Source organism: Aythya marila (genome assembly GCF_965140915.1).
Source record: "Aythya marila genome assembly, chromosome: 4".
Lineage (NCBI taxonomy): Eukaryota > Metazoa > Chordata > Aves > Anseriformes > Anatidae > Aythya > Aythya marila.
The window spans coordinates 67,312,031-67,325,509 of record NC_139045.1 but is presented as its reverse complement, the minus strand read 5'-3'; the positions used below and the strand labels follow the sequence as shown (position 1 = coordinate 67,325,509).

At 40.2% G+C, this 13,479-nt stretch overlaps 1 protein-coding gene across 2 annotated transcripts in view; it reads left to right on the top strand.

Annotated features, from left to right (window-relative positions):
* The window catches only part of RGS12 (regulator of G protein signaling 12), an 86,635-nt gene extending 80,442 nt beyond the window's left edge, over positions 1 to 6,193 (top strand). For both annotated transcript variants that reach the window (XM_082759026.1, XM_082759027.1), the window contains exon 18: positions 4,597 to 6,193. In XM_082759026.1, coding sequence (XP_082615152.1) covers positions 4,597 to 4,961 — 365 coding nt within the window. In that variant the 3' untranslated portion in view covers positions 4,962 to 6,193. The remainder of the gene's footprint in view (positions 1 to 4,596) is intronic.
* Positions 6,194 to 13,479: the final 7,286 nt, after the last annotated feature.

Here is a 13,479-nt window from a genome sequence, read left to right as displayed (position 1 = left end):
TGGTGGTGGTAAATAACTGGTTCCAATAATTGTTCCTGAAACAATTTGGTGAAAGACTTCAAACAAATTCTTATCTGTTGTAAGTCATCATAAAATCATCAAACTGGAGCTCCTTGTATTTAACTGAAAATCTGATCCTCTCTCTGTTAGAAGCTGAATGCCTGGGATCAATGGTATAGAAATCAGCAGAGTTATAAGATAATAAAATTTTAGTAAAACCAGAAGACTAAATGTAGTGATGGGTCTACATGAAAGAGCTGTCTATTTGGAAGTGGTGTTGGGATAATTATGGAGTAGTATTTAACATTCCATCCTATGTGAGATTCACTAAGTATGGATTTTCAAATATACAGAGTTCACCTCTTACAATGAAACTTAACATATACTTATTTTTTCTTTCTTTCTTTTTTATTTTATTTTTATTTTTTTTTCTAAGATAAATGTGGTGTGAGTGGAACTTGATTCAATATTGATCATTTAAAAATAAAGGTACTGAATTTTACACCTGGTCTAAATTATACTTTAAGAAATGACTCACACCTATAAAATTTAGCACATTGAATATACAAGGACCTAATAATTACTGCACAGAAATATTACCAGCATTTGAATTGCATCCCTTGGAAGATGTGGGTGGACCTATAAATCCCAAGCATCTCCGTTGCAGTTATGGCTTTTTCATCCTGTCTACATGTGAGAGTTAATGCTGTTCCTCCAATTCCTGGTCTTCTTCTGACCTCATCTTTGCCTGGAATTTGACCAAATTCTCGGTTGGTCTTAAACTACTTGGAAGACAATATCCTCCAATATCTTGTTTAGATCTTACCTAGATTTTGAAGAATATTTTATACAGAAGAATGTAAATTCCCTTTGTCTTCGTCTATTGAGACAGAGGAAGATTTTTCATAATCACAATGTTAAAGTCAGAGAGCTTGAGAAAATACACAAAATCTAGGTGTCAGGAAAAGAGTAACATTGGTAAAGGAAATCAGGAGACCAGCCCAAATGCTGCCCAATCATTAACCCTTCAAAACTGCAGAAAAATATACATACAGCCTTCTAAGCACTCATTTAGCTGTGGATCTGTGAAATAGCAGATCTGCAGCTTACTGACTGAAGACGACAAGCACATTCTCCAATCTTCAGACCAGCTGGAACATATTAACAGGATCACATGCATGAGACAATTCCCTTACAGCTGTATGGAGTGCTTAGTGAGGGAGCTGAAGATTACCCATAGACGGGATTGCGCTACTCCAGTCTCTGGAGAGCAGTCTGTGCAAGCATTGATGTAAGGACTGGCTTCCTTTCCCTTCTGAAGTTAGGTAGGGTGCTTGAAAAATGATATTCAGGAAAATATAATATCATTTCTGGAAAATATAATAGCATTTCTGATGTGCTTTGCACAGGGGAAAGCAGCCTGCAGTGAGAGCCATGGAAGTTTTCATCACTTCAGTGCAAGAATAAAAAGTGAAGGGAAATTTTATCTGTGCAAGCTCTCTGCTCTGCACAGATATTACCCTGTATAGCTGTTTGTTCGGGTATTTGTTACTCAAAACAAGACCAGCACAGAAGTGTTGCAGGCATCATTTAAGCCTTGTTACAAAGCACCACTTAATACATGCAGATCTTGAGTCTGTTTTAAAACTTGAGGGATACATTTTAAAACATGCTGCTTTGGGGAATCTCTATTATTTGTGCTGAATAGCCTTACTTCCTTTGTAAATCGTTTGTTTTGAAACGTGGAAAAAATCACACTGAAATCCTTTTTCAGTGTAGCACTACTCTTGAAATCACCTTTCAGTTTGGCATAGATGAGCCAAGATCTTTTCCACCCTGCCAGGAAAAGAGCAACCACCTTCACAATATTATCCCTTAGCAATTCCTTGTTCTTTTTAACCAGTGTTTCAGATAAGGCCTTCTGCATTCCTGTCCTGCCTCTAGTAGTAATTTGTTAGATTCTTCAGAGGGATTACTCCTGATAAGACCATTAATAGAAAAAACTGCCCGTAATATTTGATTTATTCCTCTTGAGATGGTCTTATGTGAAGCCTGAGAGCTATCATTGACCTGATTTTTTCTTTGTTCCTAAAAGACTACTTGAAAGCCCAGTTGCTCCATGTGGTGACTTGGTGACACCATAATTCAAGACTTCAATGGCTACGTCTTATCTGCAGCTGTAGAAAGACCTAGCCACCAAATAAATACAGTCATACTTAACGGCTTCCGTAGAGTAATACTTCCTCAGCAGGAGTTTCCAGAGATGTTTATTCATTGAACCCTGCTAATGTGGACTGTCTTGTGTCTGTGAAGACTACTTCATCGTAGCTCAGAGTGACAGAGCTATGATACCAGATGCCACCATCAAAGTTTTTGCTCTGCATTACATTTAGTAGAAGGACGTATGCTTAATAATAAGACTACCGGATGATTCATGCTCTGTCAATGCCAACTATTTATTGTGATTCATCATTAGTACAGCTTTTTAGAAATGAGTGCGTCTTTTAAACCAACATGAAAGGAGAATCAGAGATGTCCTCAAAGGGCATAGAATAGTAGATTAAAAAGATCAGGAGTACCATTGAATACAGTCATGTAAAATAAACATTTTAGAATAGAAGAGTACCATTTTACACCACCGCCATGCAAACAACACTTAAAACTAAGCCGATGTTCTGTTTGCAGTATGAAGATGTAAGCATGAGGTGTAATAGAGGCCCATTAGCTGTAATTTGGTAGTTGTGCTGGGCTAGCGGGGCTGAGAAAGCTTTTTGCCTTCTCTCTGCTACTGCTTGGCTGATTTGTTTGGAGTTTGATCTAATTCTTCTAGTTGTGAAAAAAGGCAAGTACTTCTGATGTGGGATATCCACATTATTACTTGTGGGGCTGCACTATAGCAAAAGCAGTGAAATAATATTGTATTACGTAGAATTTTGACTTATTTTCATTAAATAAAAGCTTTAGCCTAGAGTGATTTTATTGAAACAGTATGAAATTGCCTTTTTGTCCTTTCATTAGCATTTTTCCCCTTCTCCATACTGAAGAGATCTTGGTTATGATGATTGTATTATTAATTAATTATTTTTCTTACAAAGACCAGCGTACAGATCACTTTAGGGAACAAACACAGAAGATTTCCAAGCCAGCTATGTGATTTAACCACGCAATTGTCATAGGGGCTGTGTGGCTAAATGTGCTGGTCAGACATTTTAAAATGTATTAGGTAAGGCATGTTGGATAAGATGGTATGTTTTAAAAGACCAGCTGCTACACATGGAAAAAAAGAAATTAAATTGCACACAGAAGCCCTTTCTCATGTCTGCCTTTAACTAGAAAGTTTTTCTATTTTTCTCTTGGATAGCAACTGGTCTATTAAAAGTGGTAAAAAGTAAAAATGATTTCTCTCTGCAATTTTGCCCCTTTTCCATCATTATGGTGGGGATGCCTCAGATGCAGAAATCATGTTTGTAGTCATAGTGTGAATCGTGAAACAGTTCTTTTGTCATTCCCTTCTGCCTATTGAAACAGCCAGAACAGTTGTATCTGTGTTTACTTTAACAAGGGCCTAACAGACTGCAATGTCACATCTAAAATAAAACTATTTTTTTTTTTTTGGAGCTGAAGGTTTTAGTCTAGGGTTAACCTCAACTTCCCATCCCAGTTCTGAAACAAACTGCTCCTGATTTTGCTAATGAAAGTCATATATTTTGGGTGAGACAAAGCACACTGACAGATACATAATTTTTAGTTACATATCTTCTAGTTGATGCAAGTCTTTAAATATCAAGCCCAATGTGTGTATTCCAATGGGCTTCTACTTGACACTGCACAGCCTGTGAGGCAGCCAGTGCTGGCAATGAGGAAGACTTGGGATGGTAATGACTTGGCATGGTTGGTTCCAGACAATAGGCCCAAATCCTAACAGTGATGATTTTAGGAATGCTATACCAAAAAGAAACTTCAAGGTTAAAATATTAGGTTAAAATATCACTTGTAATGATTTTTTTTTTTTTTTAAATGCTTAAGCTCTTCAGCAACCTAAGCTATTTCTTTTCTTCCTGTCCTGTAAACTCTCCCCCATACTTGCTAGATTACATTTCAGTACAGCAAACTGAAACTTTAGATCAGCCTAAGTTTGTTGGAGAAAGACTAACCTCTAGCCAAATGAAACATTATCCCAGCAGGGATTTTGCATTGGAGGCCAATTCAAATCAAAGAACATCTCCTGTTCTGCCCCACTGGGAGTTCTGTATCCTTCTGCTTCACGTTTGGGTTTGCTGGTGTGAGTTTTTATTCTAAAGGTGTACAAATTTATGCTAAGTAGTTAATGGAAGTTTATTTATTTAAATTCTGAATAATGCTAATGTAAGACAGATCTCTACTGACACTATATGTACCTTTGAGACCTACTGTTAAGTTACCTGCTGGGTACCTCCGACAGTCTCCTTGGTGGAGGAGATGTCCCAGTTGATGGTCTACCTTTAGCATCTCGGAGGAGGTCGCAGCACGGAAAATGCTAGGAACCAGAAGGTAGCTAACTCTTCTGTTTTGTGCTTTGTGTTTAGTTAGTCTGTTTGTTTCTAATTCTTCTACCAGGTGCAAACCACAAAAAGAAAACCGATTCACAGGAAACTTCAGGAAACTCTTGTGAGCAAACGTCTCTCAAAGTGAAGACCAGCAGAAGCATTAATCCCCCTGGTGTGAGAGACAACCCTGGCAAGGAGCTGCCTGTGAACAGGATAATTGATGTGGATGGAGTCAAGCTGGAAGACACCAGCACACGTTCCTGCGATGAGTCTGAAGGGAACCTCAGCTTTGAAGGTTACGTCTCGGAACTGAGGTCTTGCCAAGGGAGGATGAGGACTGGAGTTTATCGGACATCAGACCTTCCCTCTCTGATTGCTGTAAAGAGTGAGAAGAATAAGGGCACTGAGAATCAGTATAAAGCTACTTTTGTTTAAATCTCTGTTTTTAATTAAGAGTTGTGGTATTTTTGCCTGGCATTGGCAGCAATGGAAATATGCCTTAGGGACATATTTCTGCGAGTTTTAAGTTGTTTTCAGTACCTGTTGCCTTCAACGAGCCTGCCAGACAGTCTGTTCTGATATGAGTTAGAACCTGTAGAATGAAGAGAGAAGTATTTCAATGAAAGTATTGAACTATTTGCTTTTGTTCTCTTACTGTTTATATATCATTTTCCCTGTCATGATTCTGTTGCACAGTGCAATTAAAATGATGATTTCCACCCCTACCCTTCTTGTCTTTAATAAAGACAAACTCACTTCAAGTTCTCCTATCGAAATTTTTTATTTAAGATGACTTAATTTTAATCTTCTAATGCTTTTCCTGGTCTGCAGGATTCCCTGTGTGTTGGTTGACTTCTGAAGTAGAAGTAAAATCAGTTACTGTTGAAAAAAGGTTATGATTATTTTATTAGTATCTTCCTATATTTCTCATAACATTTGGGAAGAGGTCCAGGTGAAACTGAAATTCACTTTTGTCCAATGGATTACCAGGCTTTTATGCAATAAAACCTTTGTTACACAAGCAGTAAGAAGAAAAAAAAAAAAATCCTGTCCTGGGAATAACAGCTGCTCCTGTTGCCAGCACCAGTGCTGTTTTCTCAGCAGAAATGTATGTGCTATTTACACAGCGGTGGGAGAGCCATCCAGGTCCCTACTGAGTGCTGCTCTTGGTGTCTTGGCTTTGGGGGAAGGTGGATTTTTGTTACCGCTCCTCCAGTAAGCTGTTAATTGCCATTTAGTCTTCTTGTCGTTGATACTACTTTCAGTTCATCTTCTAGCCTTGGGCAGAGTTTTGAGGAAGAAAAGGTACTACTGAACATGTTGCTTTGCCACATTCTCCTTTTCCTCATTTTTCATTTCTTCAGAAGAGGTGATGAGTCTGAACAAGCAAAAGTGTACACAGAGAGTTCTGGCTCTCTGTTCAGCTCTTTGAAACAATATAAAGTATATATATTGAGACCTTTTGGTGGTTCACCGCTTTGAAATTGCTTTGGGACTCAAAAAGTCATATCGCATAGCTCCCAGGCGGCAGAGCCACACAGACAGGAAGTCTAAAGCTGTGATTATTCACCAGCTTCTTTTTCTTTGCTCCTTCTTACTAAAACCTACCAAGAACTGTGAAGTTTTAGAATACCAGAAAATACTGGAGAGTCTTACTCAGTTTCTTAAACTCATATCTTTTTGTAAAACGAGAAGGAGCTACACAGAATTTTACAACAATAAAGTGTGGTTCCTAAAGCTTAAGAGTTATACATTAAATACTCCAGTGATATAAAAGGACATAGCACCCATTAGCTTTACAACTTTAATTCTTTTTTCATGATTAAGTGATTCTGCTCCTATTATTGAGGGAAACATTAATATTAGTCTCAACACATTGTGTGACTGAATGAGGATATGTGCTGTAAGAATAACTGGTGTTTTAAAAACTTCCAAGATTAAAACCCATTTGAGAGCCATGCTAAAATCACAGTGGTGGAGCAATGTTGGATGTTAGGGGAATTCACAATAGCATTTTTGAGGCTGTCAGTGCTAGTTGGTAGCTGAGTATTTTTTTCTCATGGCAGTGAATAAAATGAGCTGGTTGTCTGAGCCCAGATCCCACTGCAGCCAGGTATCCGTGCCAGGGAAACACAGCTGGCAGCAACTGAAATCAGAGGTAGGAGTGGGTGAACAGGCTTGGAAAGCGATGCAACTGGATCCCACACCGTGATGAACTGAGCTGCTGAAGCAGAGCCACAGTGCGGTGTGTGCGGGTTGGCTTTGCAAGCACTCAGCTTGTACCTGGGCTAGGGATAAAGGGGGAAAGCTGTCTGTTCCTTTTGATCCATAGGGTAGGTAGCTTTAAATCATACTGTGTATCATCTATGCAGGACACAACAAAGCAGTGACAGCACAGTGGTTATGAGAAAATGTTTAAAACATCTCTGTATTTTAAGTGGTTTTCCCATGTTTGCTTCTTATTGTTTTGGTAACATTTAGCTAAGAATTGCTCGTGCTAAGTTATTTCTTTGCACAGATAAATGGGCACGTTTATCCTATCTTCCAGCAAATGAGTAGCTTTGTTCTAATCAAGACCAACATTACACCAGTAAAGCTCAAGAGAGGGCTCAGTGACCTGTGACACATTTTGCACTTTTTGTGTGTTTTGGAAAATCAAATCTTGACCTCAAGCAGGTTAAAGCTTGAAACTCAAATACAATAATTGCTGTCTTTATAAATCCTTGATCAGTATTTTAGATGAAACCATCTTACATTGTGGAAGTGTGCCTAAGTGGTGTTTGGTGAGCAATATACAGTTATTTAACTGGAAAAAGAGACAGCTGAGGGGAGGTATAATGATGTCCTAAAACCCTGGAGTGCTATGGAAAGGGTGGATAGGGACAGACTGTTCACTCTCTTCTAAGACAAGAGTTAGGGACCATCAGGAGAAGCTGGTAGAAGCCAGGTTCAGTTCAAAGAGGTGGTTCTTCACCCCAGAGTATGAGACTGGTGAAGACCTTAGCCAAAGGATGTTGGGGAGGTGGGAAATTTACATGGGCTGCACTAGTAAGTAGTTGAAAGAGACGTACTGAGGTTTGCTAAACAGTCAAAACTCATGGGATCGAAGAAACCTCTTGAGCTTGAAACCCCACAGCTTAAGCTGGGTTGTTACGCACGTGGAGGTTGGGTGGACACAGCTGAAGAGCATCTGGTTATCCAGCCTCTGTGCATCCTTAGCTGGTAGAGCTAGTTGGTTAATTTAAGATAACTGAAATTTGGTCTGTTTTCTTTCTGAAAGCTGGTAAACTGAAGAAAAAAAAGGCAAACAACAACAACAAAAAAAGCTGTTTTTTAAATACTGAGTGCAGCAAACTGGGTCTGACTCTATCAAGGATTCAAAGGAGACTCAGGCTGTGTGCAGGAAAATGAAGGATGTGGAAAAACGGAATTTTCTTTAACATAGGGAAAAATCCTGGCACAATGCCTGGAAATCCTGTAAACAAGGGAACATGGGAAAAACATTCCTCCCTGCTCTGCACTGTTATGCCAGCTATTGACATATTGTTTAAAACAATGACTTCTTAGCTAGGACTTGTGAAAATTCATTACTTGGACTTAGAAATAATAATATTAGTTCTCCATTTCAATATCTGGCAGAAAAGAAAAATTAAACCTGCTGGAATAAGTTGCCACAGATCATGGAGTTAACAAAAACAAATGTGGAGAGCCTATCTCTGGCTGATGTTTTCCCCAGTTTTGCTAAGGATATTGTCCAGTTTTAATTACCCTGTGACTTCAGCATTATAATATGGCTTTAAGTTACCTTATTATCCTGTGGTTTCCACTACTAATGAAATCGACTTGCAAGTAAAAAAGCAGCCCATTTGAAGCACTCCTTGGCAGTGTAATCCTTTATCTTGCCAGTTAGTTCTTAAAGATAATCAGGCTTTATGTGGCTTTATTTCTCTTTCACTTTTCCCAGTTTCCCCTTGTTGAAGCTCCACTTACAAAGTCAGTTCCTCTTAAGGCCACAATGACACATAAAACAGGAATTTGATGTTCCCATCCTTTTATGTGGATGAGGGAGATCCACTGACCTACAGCCTCAAACTGTAAAACATAGTAATGCCAGAGATAAAAACAAAACAAAACAAAACGCTTAGAAAATCCTGTAGCTTTCTAAATTTTATTTAGTAAACCAGTTCTCTCATATTTCACTCGTTGTCATGGCATCTGAGCTTCAAATTGTAGTGGTTGCAGCCTCACAGGTTCCACAACAGTGACAGTCTTCTTGTTTATTGTTTTAAAAGCTCTGTGAAGAATAGAAAATACACATATAGGCAAACTTGAAAAGGGACTTTCCCCTCAGGATTACTCTAGCAGTGCGCCTTGTCAACAGATTTGTGATATAACAGACATGCAAAATAAACCGCTGCGCAATTTAGCTTTTGGGGCCTGCATGACAAATAACCGCTGTTTTATGAAGGCACATAAACAGGCTTTGCAAAGGGACTTTGCAAGAGATTTACTGCTCCATGGGAAAGAGCCAATACCTGACTGCACCATGCACTTTCTCATGCCCTTCTGGGGGCTATTTAGTGTCTTTTAAGGATGCTGGGTCCTTCTTGCACTACTTCTCCTCCTGAAAGTTTTGGGCTCTTTTTCTTGCCTTTGCTGTCATGTGCATTGTTTGATTTCTCCTCATCTTGTGTTGGAATTTACTTTCTTGACAGAAAACTGCCAAAAGGCAGTGGTTCAGCCAGCAGCCTCCTTGTCTCTTTGGCACAGAGATAATCATGAGCCCATTTTGCTTTTTTGGAAGTAGCTGATTTTCACCACAAAACTGAAATCATTGACTGTAGTTGTTTCTCTGCAGGGGTGTTTCTGCTCATACCACCTCTGACACAGTATTGCTAGTGAATATTGTCATTAAAAATCGTCTCTCTTAAGGTCATCTGTGGCTGGCAGACCAGACTGGTGTGTGGTAGCATGCTGCAGCATCTGCAATGAAACAGCCTAAGGCATCTTTTCTCCAGTTCTCAAAGATTTTGAAAAGCTTCCAAAGGCTCTGCTAGAGAAAGGCCCCAGCCCAACGGCAGGACCTCTTCAATAAGTGTGAGAAGCCAAAACTGTTGCAAGTCCAAGCCACTCCTCATTCCCCACCGCAGCTCATTGTGCTGGGTTTAGAAACGGCTGTATTTTCTGCATCACCAGGCAGATTTCCAAGCTCTGTGAGAATGTAACAAGCCAGTGTGACAACAGGGCTGCTCTGCGGATGGTGTGGGTGTTTGCCCTGCAGCAAAAACAAGTGGCACATCCAAACAATTCTCTGCCTGTGCTCTTGGAGTGTCCCAAGGTCAGCATTGTGGCAGCAGGGTACTGAACAACTGGTAGATTTGTGAATCATAACCCAATGCCAATTAAAACACAGGAAAAAACTTTCATTGATCTTACTAAAATATTTCCCTGCTGTAGACCCGCTGTTATCTTTCACCAGGTCCCTCTTGATTTTTTTCAGAAGACCATTATCTGCTGGGAAGTGCTGGATGATCAGGTGTCTGCAAACCTTGCCTGCATTACTCAAAATGTTATCAAATCCAATGCGTTACACATGAATGAACATGTTTTCCGAATTGCTTGTGTGGAAGATAAGGAAAGAAAATTGTTTATATTTTTTCATCCTAAGTGATCATTCTGTTGAATAGTCTAAATATTGTGTTGTACAGTTTGATTTGTATTCTTGTTTTATTTGTGGTTGTGACTTTAAACTTCTGTATAATGGATTTCTAATATGAAAATGCACATTGAATTAATTTCTCATGCCTTGTCTTTCCAAAGTATTGAGAGATCTGTACCGCACAATGATGTGTTTATAGGATCTTCAGTGTGTCAAATATCTAAAATGTTAATTGTGTATTACTAAATAAATAATTTATACCACTGAAACTGATAGTGGCTTGTTGACATCTAATTTCAATGCAGGGGGAAAAAAAAAAAAGTGAGTTTTTTTTTTTTTTCCAGTTATTCACAAGGAAAAAAAACCTACATTATAATGACTACTGTACATGAACTTAAGTCGATGCATTTTAGAAAGTTGGCATTTTGTCCTCAACACTGGTTCTGGTGGAGTGTGACTGAGCTGGGCACTGGCAGCCATGCAGTGAGCTCTTGTCCCCATAGCCCAGCTGATGGGACCTCCTGCCATTTGGACCTAGCACTTACATACATCACAACTTTAATGACAGTATGAGACAACTTGGAAGCAGACTGCACTTTATTAGAGCTTGCAAAAGCTCTATAGAGGAGATTCTTAAACCTGGCTTACATAAAAAAAGCCTTTAAAAGAGAGTTTTTAAGAATTCCTGCCAAATATTTATATACCTTAAAAATAACTCATCTTCAGGAATTTAATAATAGTGGGTTAGATTTTTAGCCTTTAATTAATTCCTTTTGCTTTATTCGAGCAAGACAAAGGAATTGCAGTCCTAAGGTATGTCTGTGGCTGCATGTTTTCCAGGTACAGACTAATCGCTCTTTGGCTGTCCTGTTGCATAGACCTGGGGTTGTCCAGCTGTGCAGTTTCTGCATGGATATATGCACTAAAACTTCTCTGCCTAGCTGCAATGTATGAATGCACTACCGGCGATCAAGAGTGGAACAACCTAGGGCTCAGAAGGTCAGTGTTTGTGTACATTGATGTTAATCAGTGATGTGATAGTCCTTAAATGGTTCCCATCTCATTCACCACCCTTGTCATTTGTGCTTTGAACACTCTGCCAGTGAACACCCTCCCAGAGCAAGGGTCTGTGCAGCAATTTGGTTACTAACATCAGAAAATAATGACTGATGGGGATGGGACGAAAAGTAATTCTTCAAATTCCATGCCAACACTGTGTTATCTGCATGACAATCTGGTACCAGTTTCCAGTAAAGGTGCTGAATCCCTCCCATGCATCTACGCAGAGCTGTAAAGGCACAAGAGCAACTGCAAGCACCTATAGCCTGCACCAGGTATTCTTAAACACTTCGTGACTGCTTTGCTAGGACACACTGACCTGTATCTCTCTGCTCACCTCTCTGCTCATGGTCTCAAAACAGTGTATAACTTAGCTCAAGCCTCAGTTTTGGAGCAGGCTGGCGAAGAAATGAAAGGCCAGCTAGAAGTACACCTAATTTAAGTTAATCCTCTTGGAGTGGAGAAAACTTAAATCACAGCACAAAAATGAAGCTAATGTCTGTCTTCTATCCTGTGAGAGAGAACTAGGGCCTTAAAGATTTGAGTCTTTCCTGAAAAGATGAACCCATGTTAAGGGAAAACTACCCTTTAATTACTATTCTCCCTCATTTAAGAGACTTGTACAAGAATCCCTTTCAGTAACTATATTTGCTACTTTATGAATGACATAAACTCACATACCAATGATATTCACATAACTTCCACCTCTTCCACAATTTTAAAGTTTCCAGAGCCAGTCCTACAACTAGGATGAAGCAATGCCTGGCTGAGATCAGTCCTCTGTATGTAAAGCAGTTAGCTGAAACTTATTTGCAACCAGGAGATAATTGGTGGTGGTGGGCACATATCTTTGATCTTGTCCTTGCTAATTGGAGCATTGAGTAAAATGTGTGCATGTGTGTGTTAGAAAATCCAGCACAATGCATGCCACAACTGCACTCCCTGGCGAGGGGGTGAAGGCAGAAGCACACTGGTGCCAATCTTCATGTTGGAAGGTGCCTGATGGCCAAATCAGCCATCACAAGACTGACGCCATGCCAGTTTCCTGCAGAATGATGATTCTGCCGTTGCATTTTGTCTGTTTGATGAAGAACCTTTCCCTAACACCCAGCCTGAATCTTCCCTGTCCCAGCTCCATGCCGTTCCCTCGGGTCCTGTTGCTGTCCCCAGAGAGCAGAGCTCAGCGCCCGCCCCTCCGCTCCCCTCATGAGGGAGCTGCAGGCCGCCATGAGGCCTCCCCTTGGCCTGCTCTGCTTGGGGCTGAACAAACCAAGGGGCCTCAGCTGCTTCTCATATGTCTTGTCCTCTAGACTCCTCACTATCTTTGTAGCCTTCCTTTGGACACTCTCTAGTAGTTTTATATCCTTCTTACACTGTGGCACCCGCAGCTGCACACAGTACTTGAGGTGAGGCTGCACCAATGCAGAGGGCGAAAGGACTTGGCATAAGACATAGTATTCCTTGCTGTGCAACTCCGTAACTAACAGCACTGGGCCTTGTGAGAGCAAAGTCCACTTAAATTCAAAATAGGCTTAACAGAGCTGATCTGAAAGTCATGATTTCCCTCCTAGGAGACACTGTCTGGGATCTTTTTGCCTAACTTTAGGTGCCTATTCTAAAGCTGCCTTTGTGCCCTGAACACAGGTGTTACTTTATGTAGTTGATAGAGATATAGTTCATCTTGTCTGTGGAATAAATGTGGAACAACAAATGAGTTGAAACATACATTTGGTGTGTGATCTGTACCTTAAATTTCATTCTTCTCTATTTTCTAGGTCTACATTGGAGCCTCAGTCCCTGCCTCAGATGTAGATACATATGCAGCAGGTCCCTTGAAGTTAGGTGGGGTGAATCTGATCTGCCAGTTTCTCCTGATGTGTGAACAATGTAAGTCAATGACAGCTCAGATTGTTTCTGCAGCAATTACACAGAGCAGCAATTACATTTCTGCAGCAATTACAAGGAGTGGCACTGGAGTTACAGGGAAATGAGGGGAAAAAAAGAGAGAGAAGGAAACACAGCAGGAGTATTGGCCACATTGTGCAATCTGTAGCCTAGACCTATTCTTGGGGCAGGCAGTGAGGCAGCGAGTGGTACACAAATCACTTCTGAATTCAGGAGTTGTGCATCAGAGAGAGAGCTGCTCACTGGTAGGAACCCCAATCTCCTCCTTTTATGCTTCTCCCTGCCTTTTTGGGGGGAGTGCAGAAAAAGTGTCCTTTAGGCTCTGTCAGG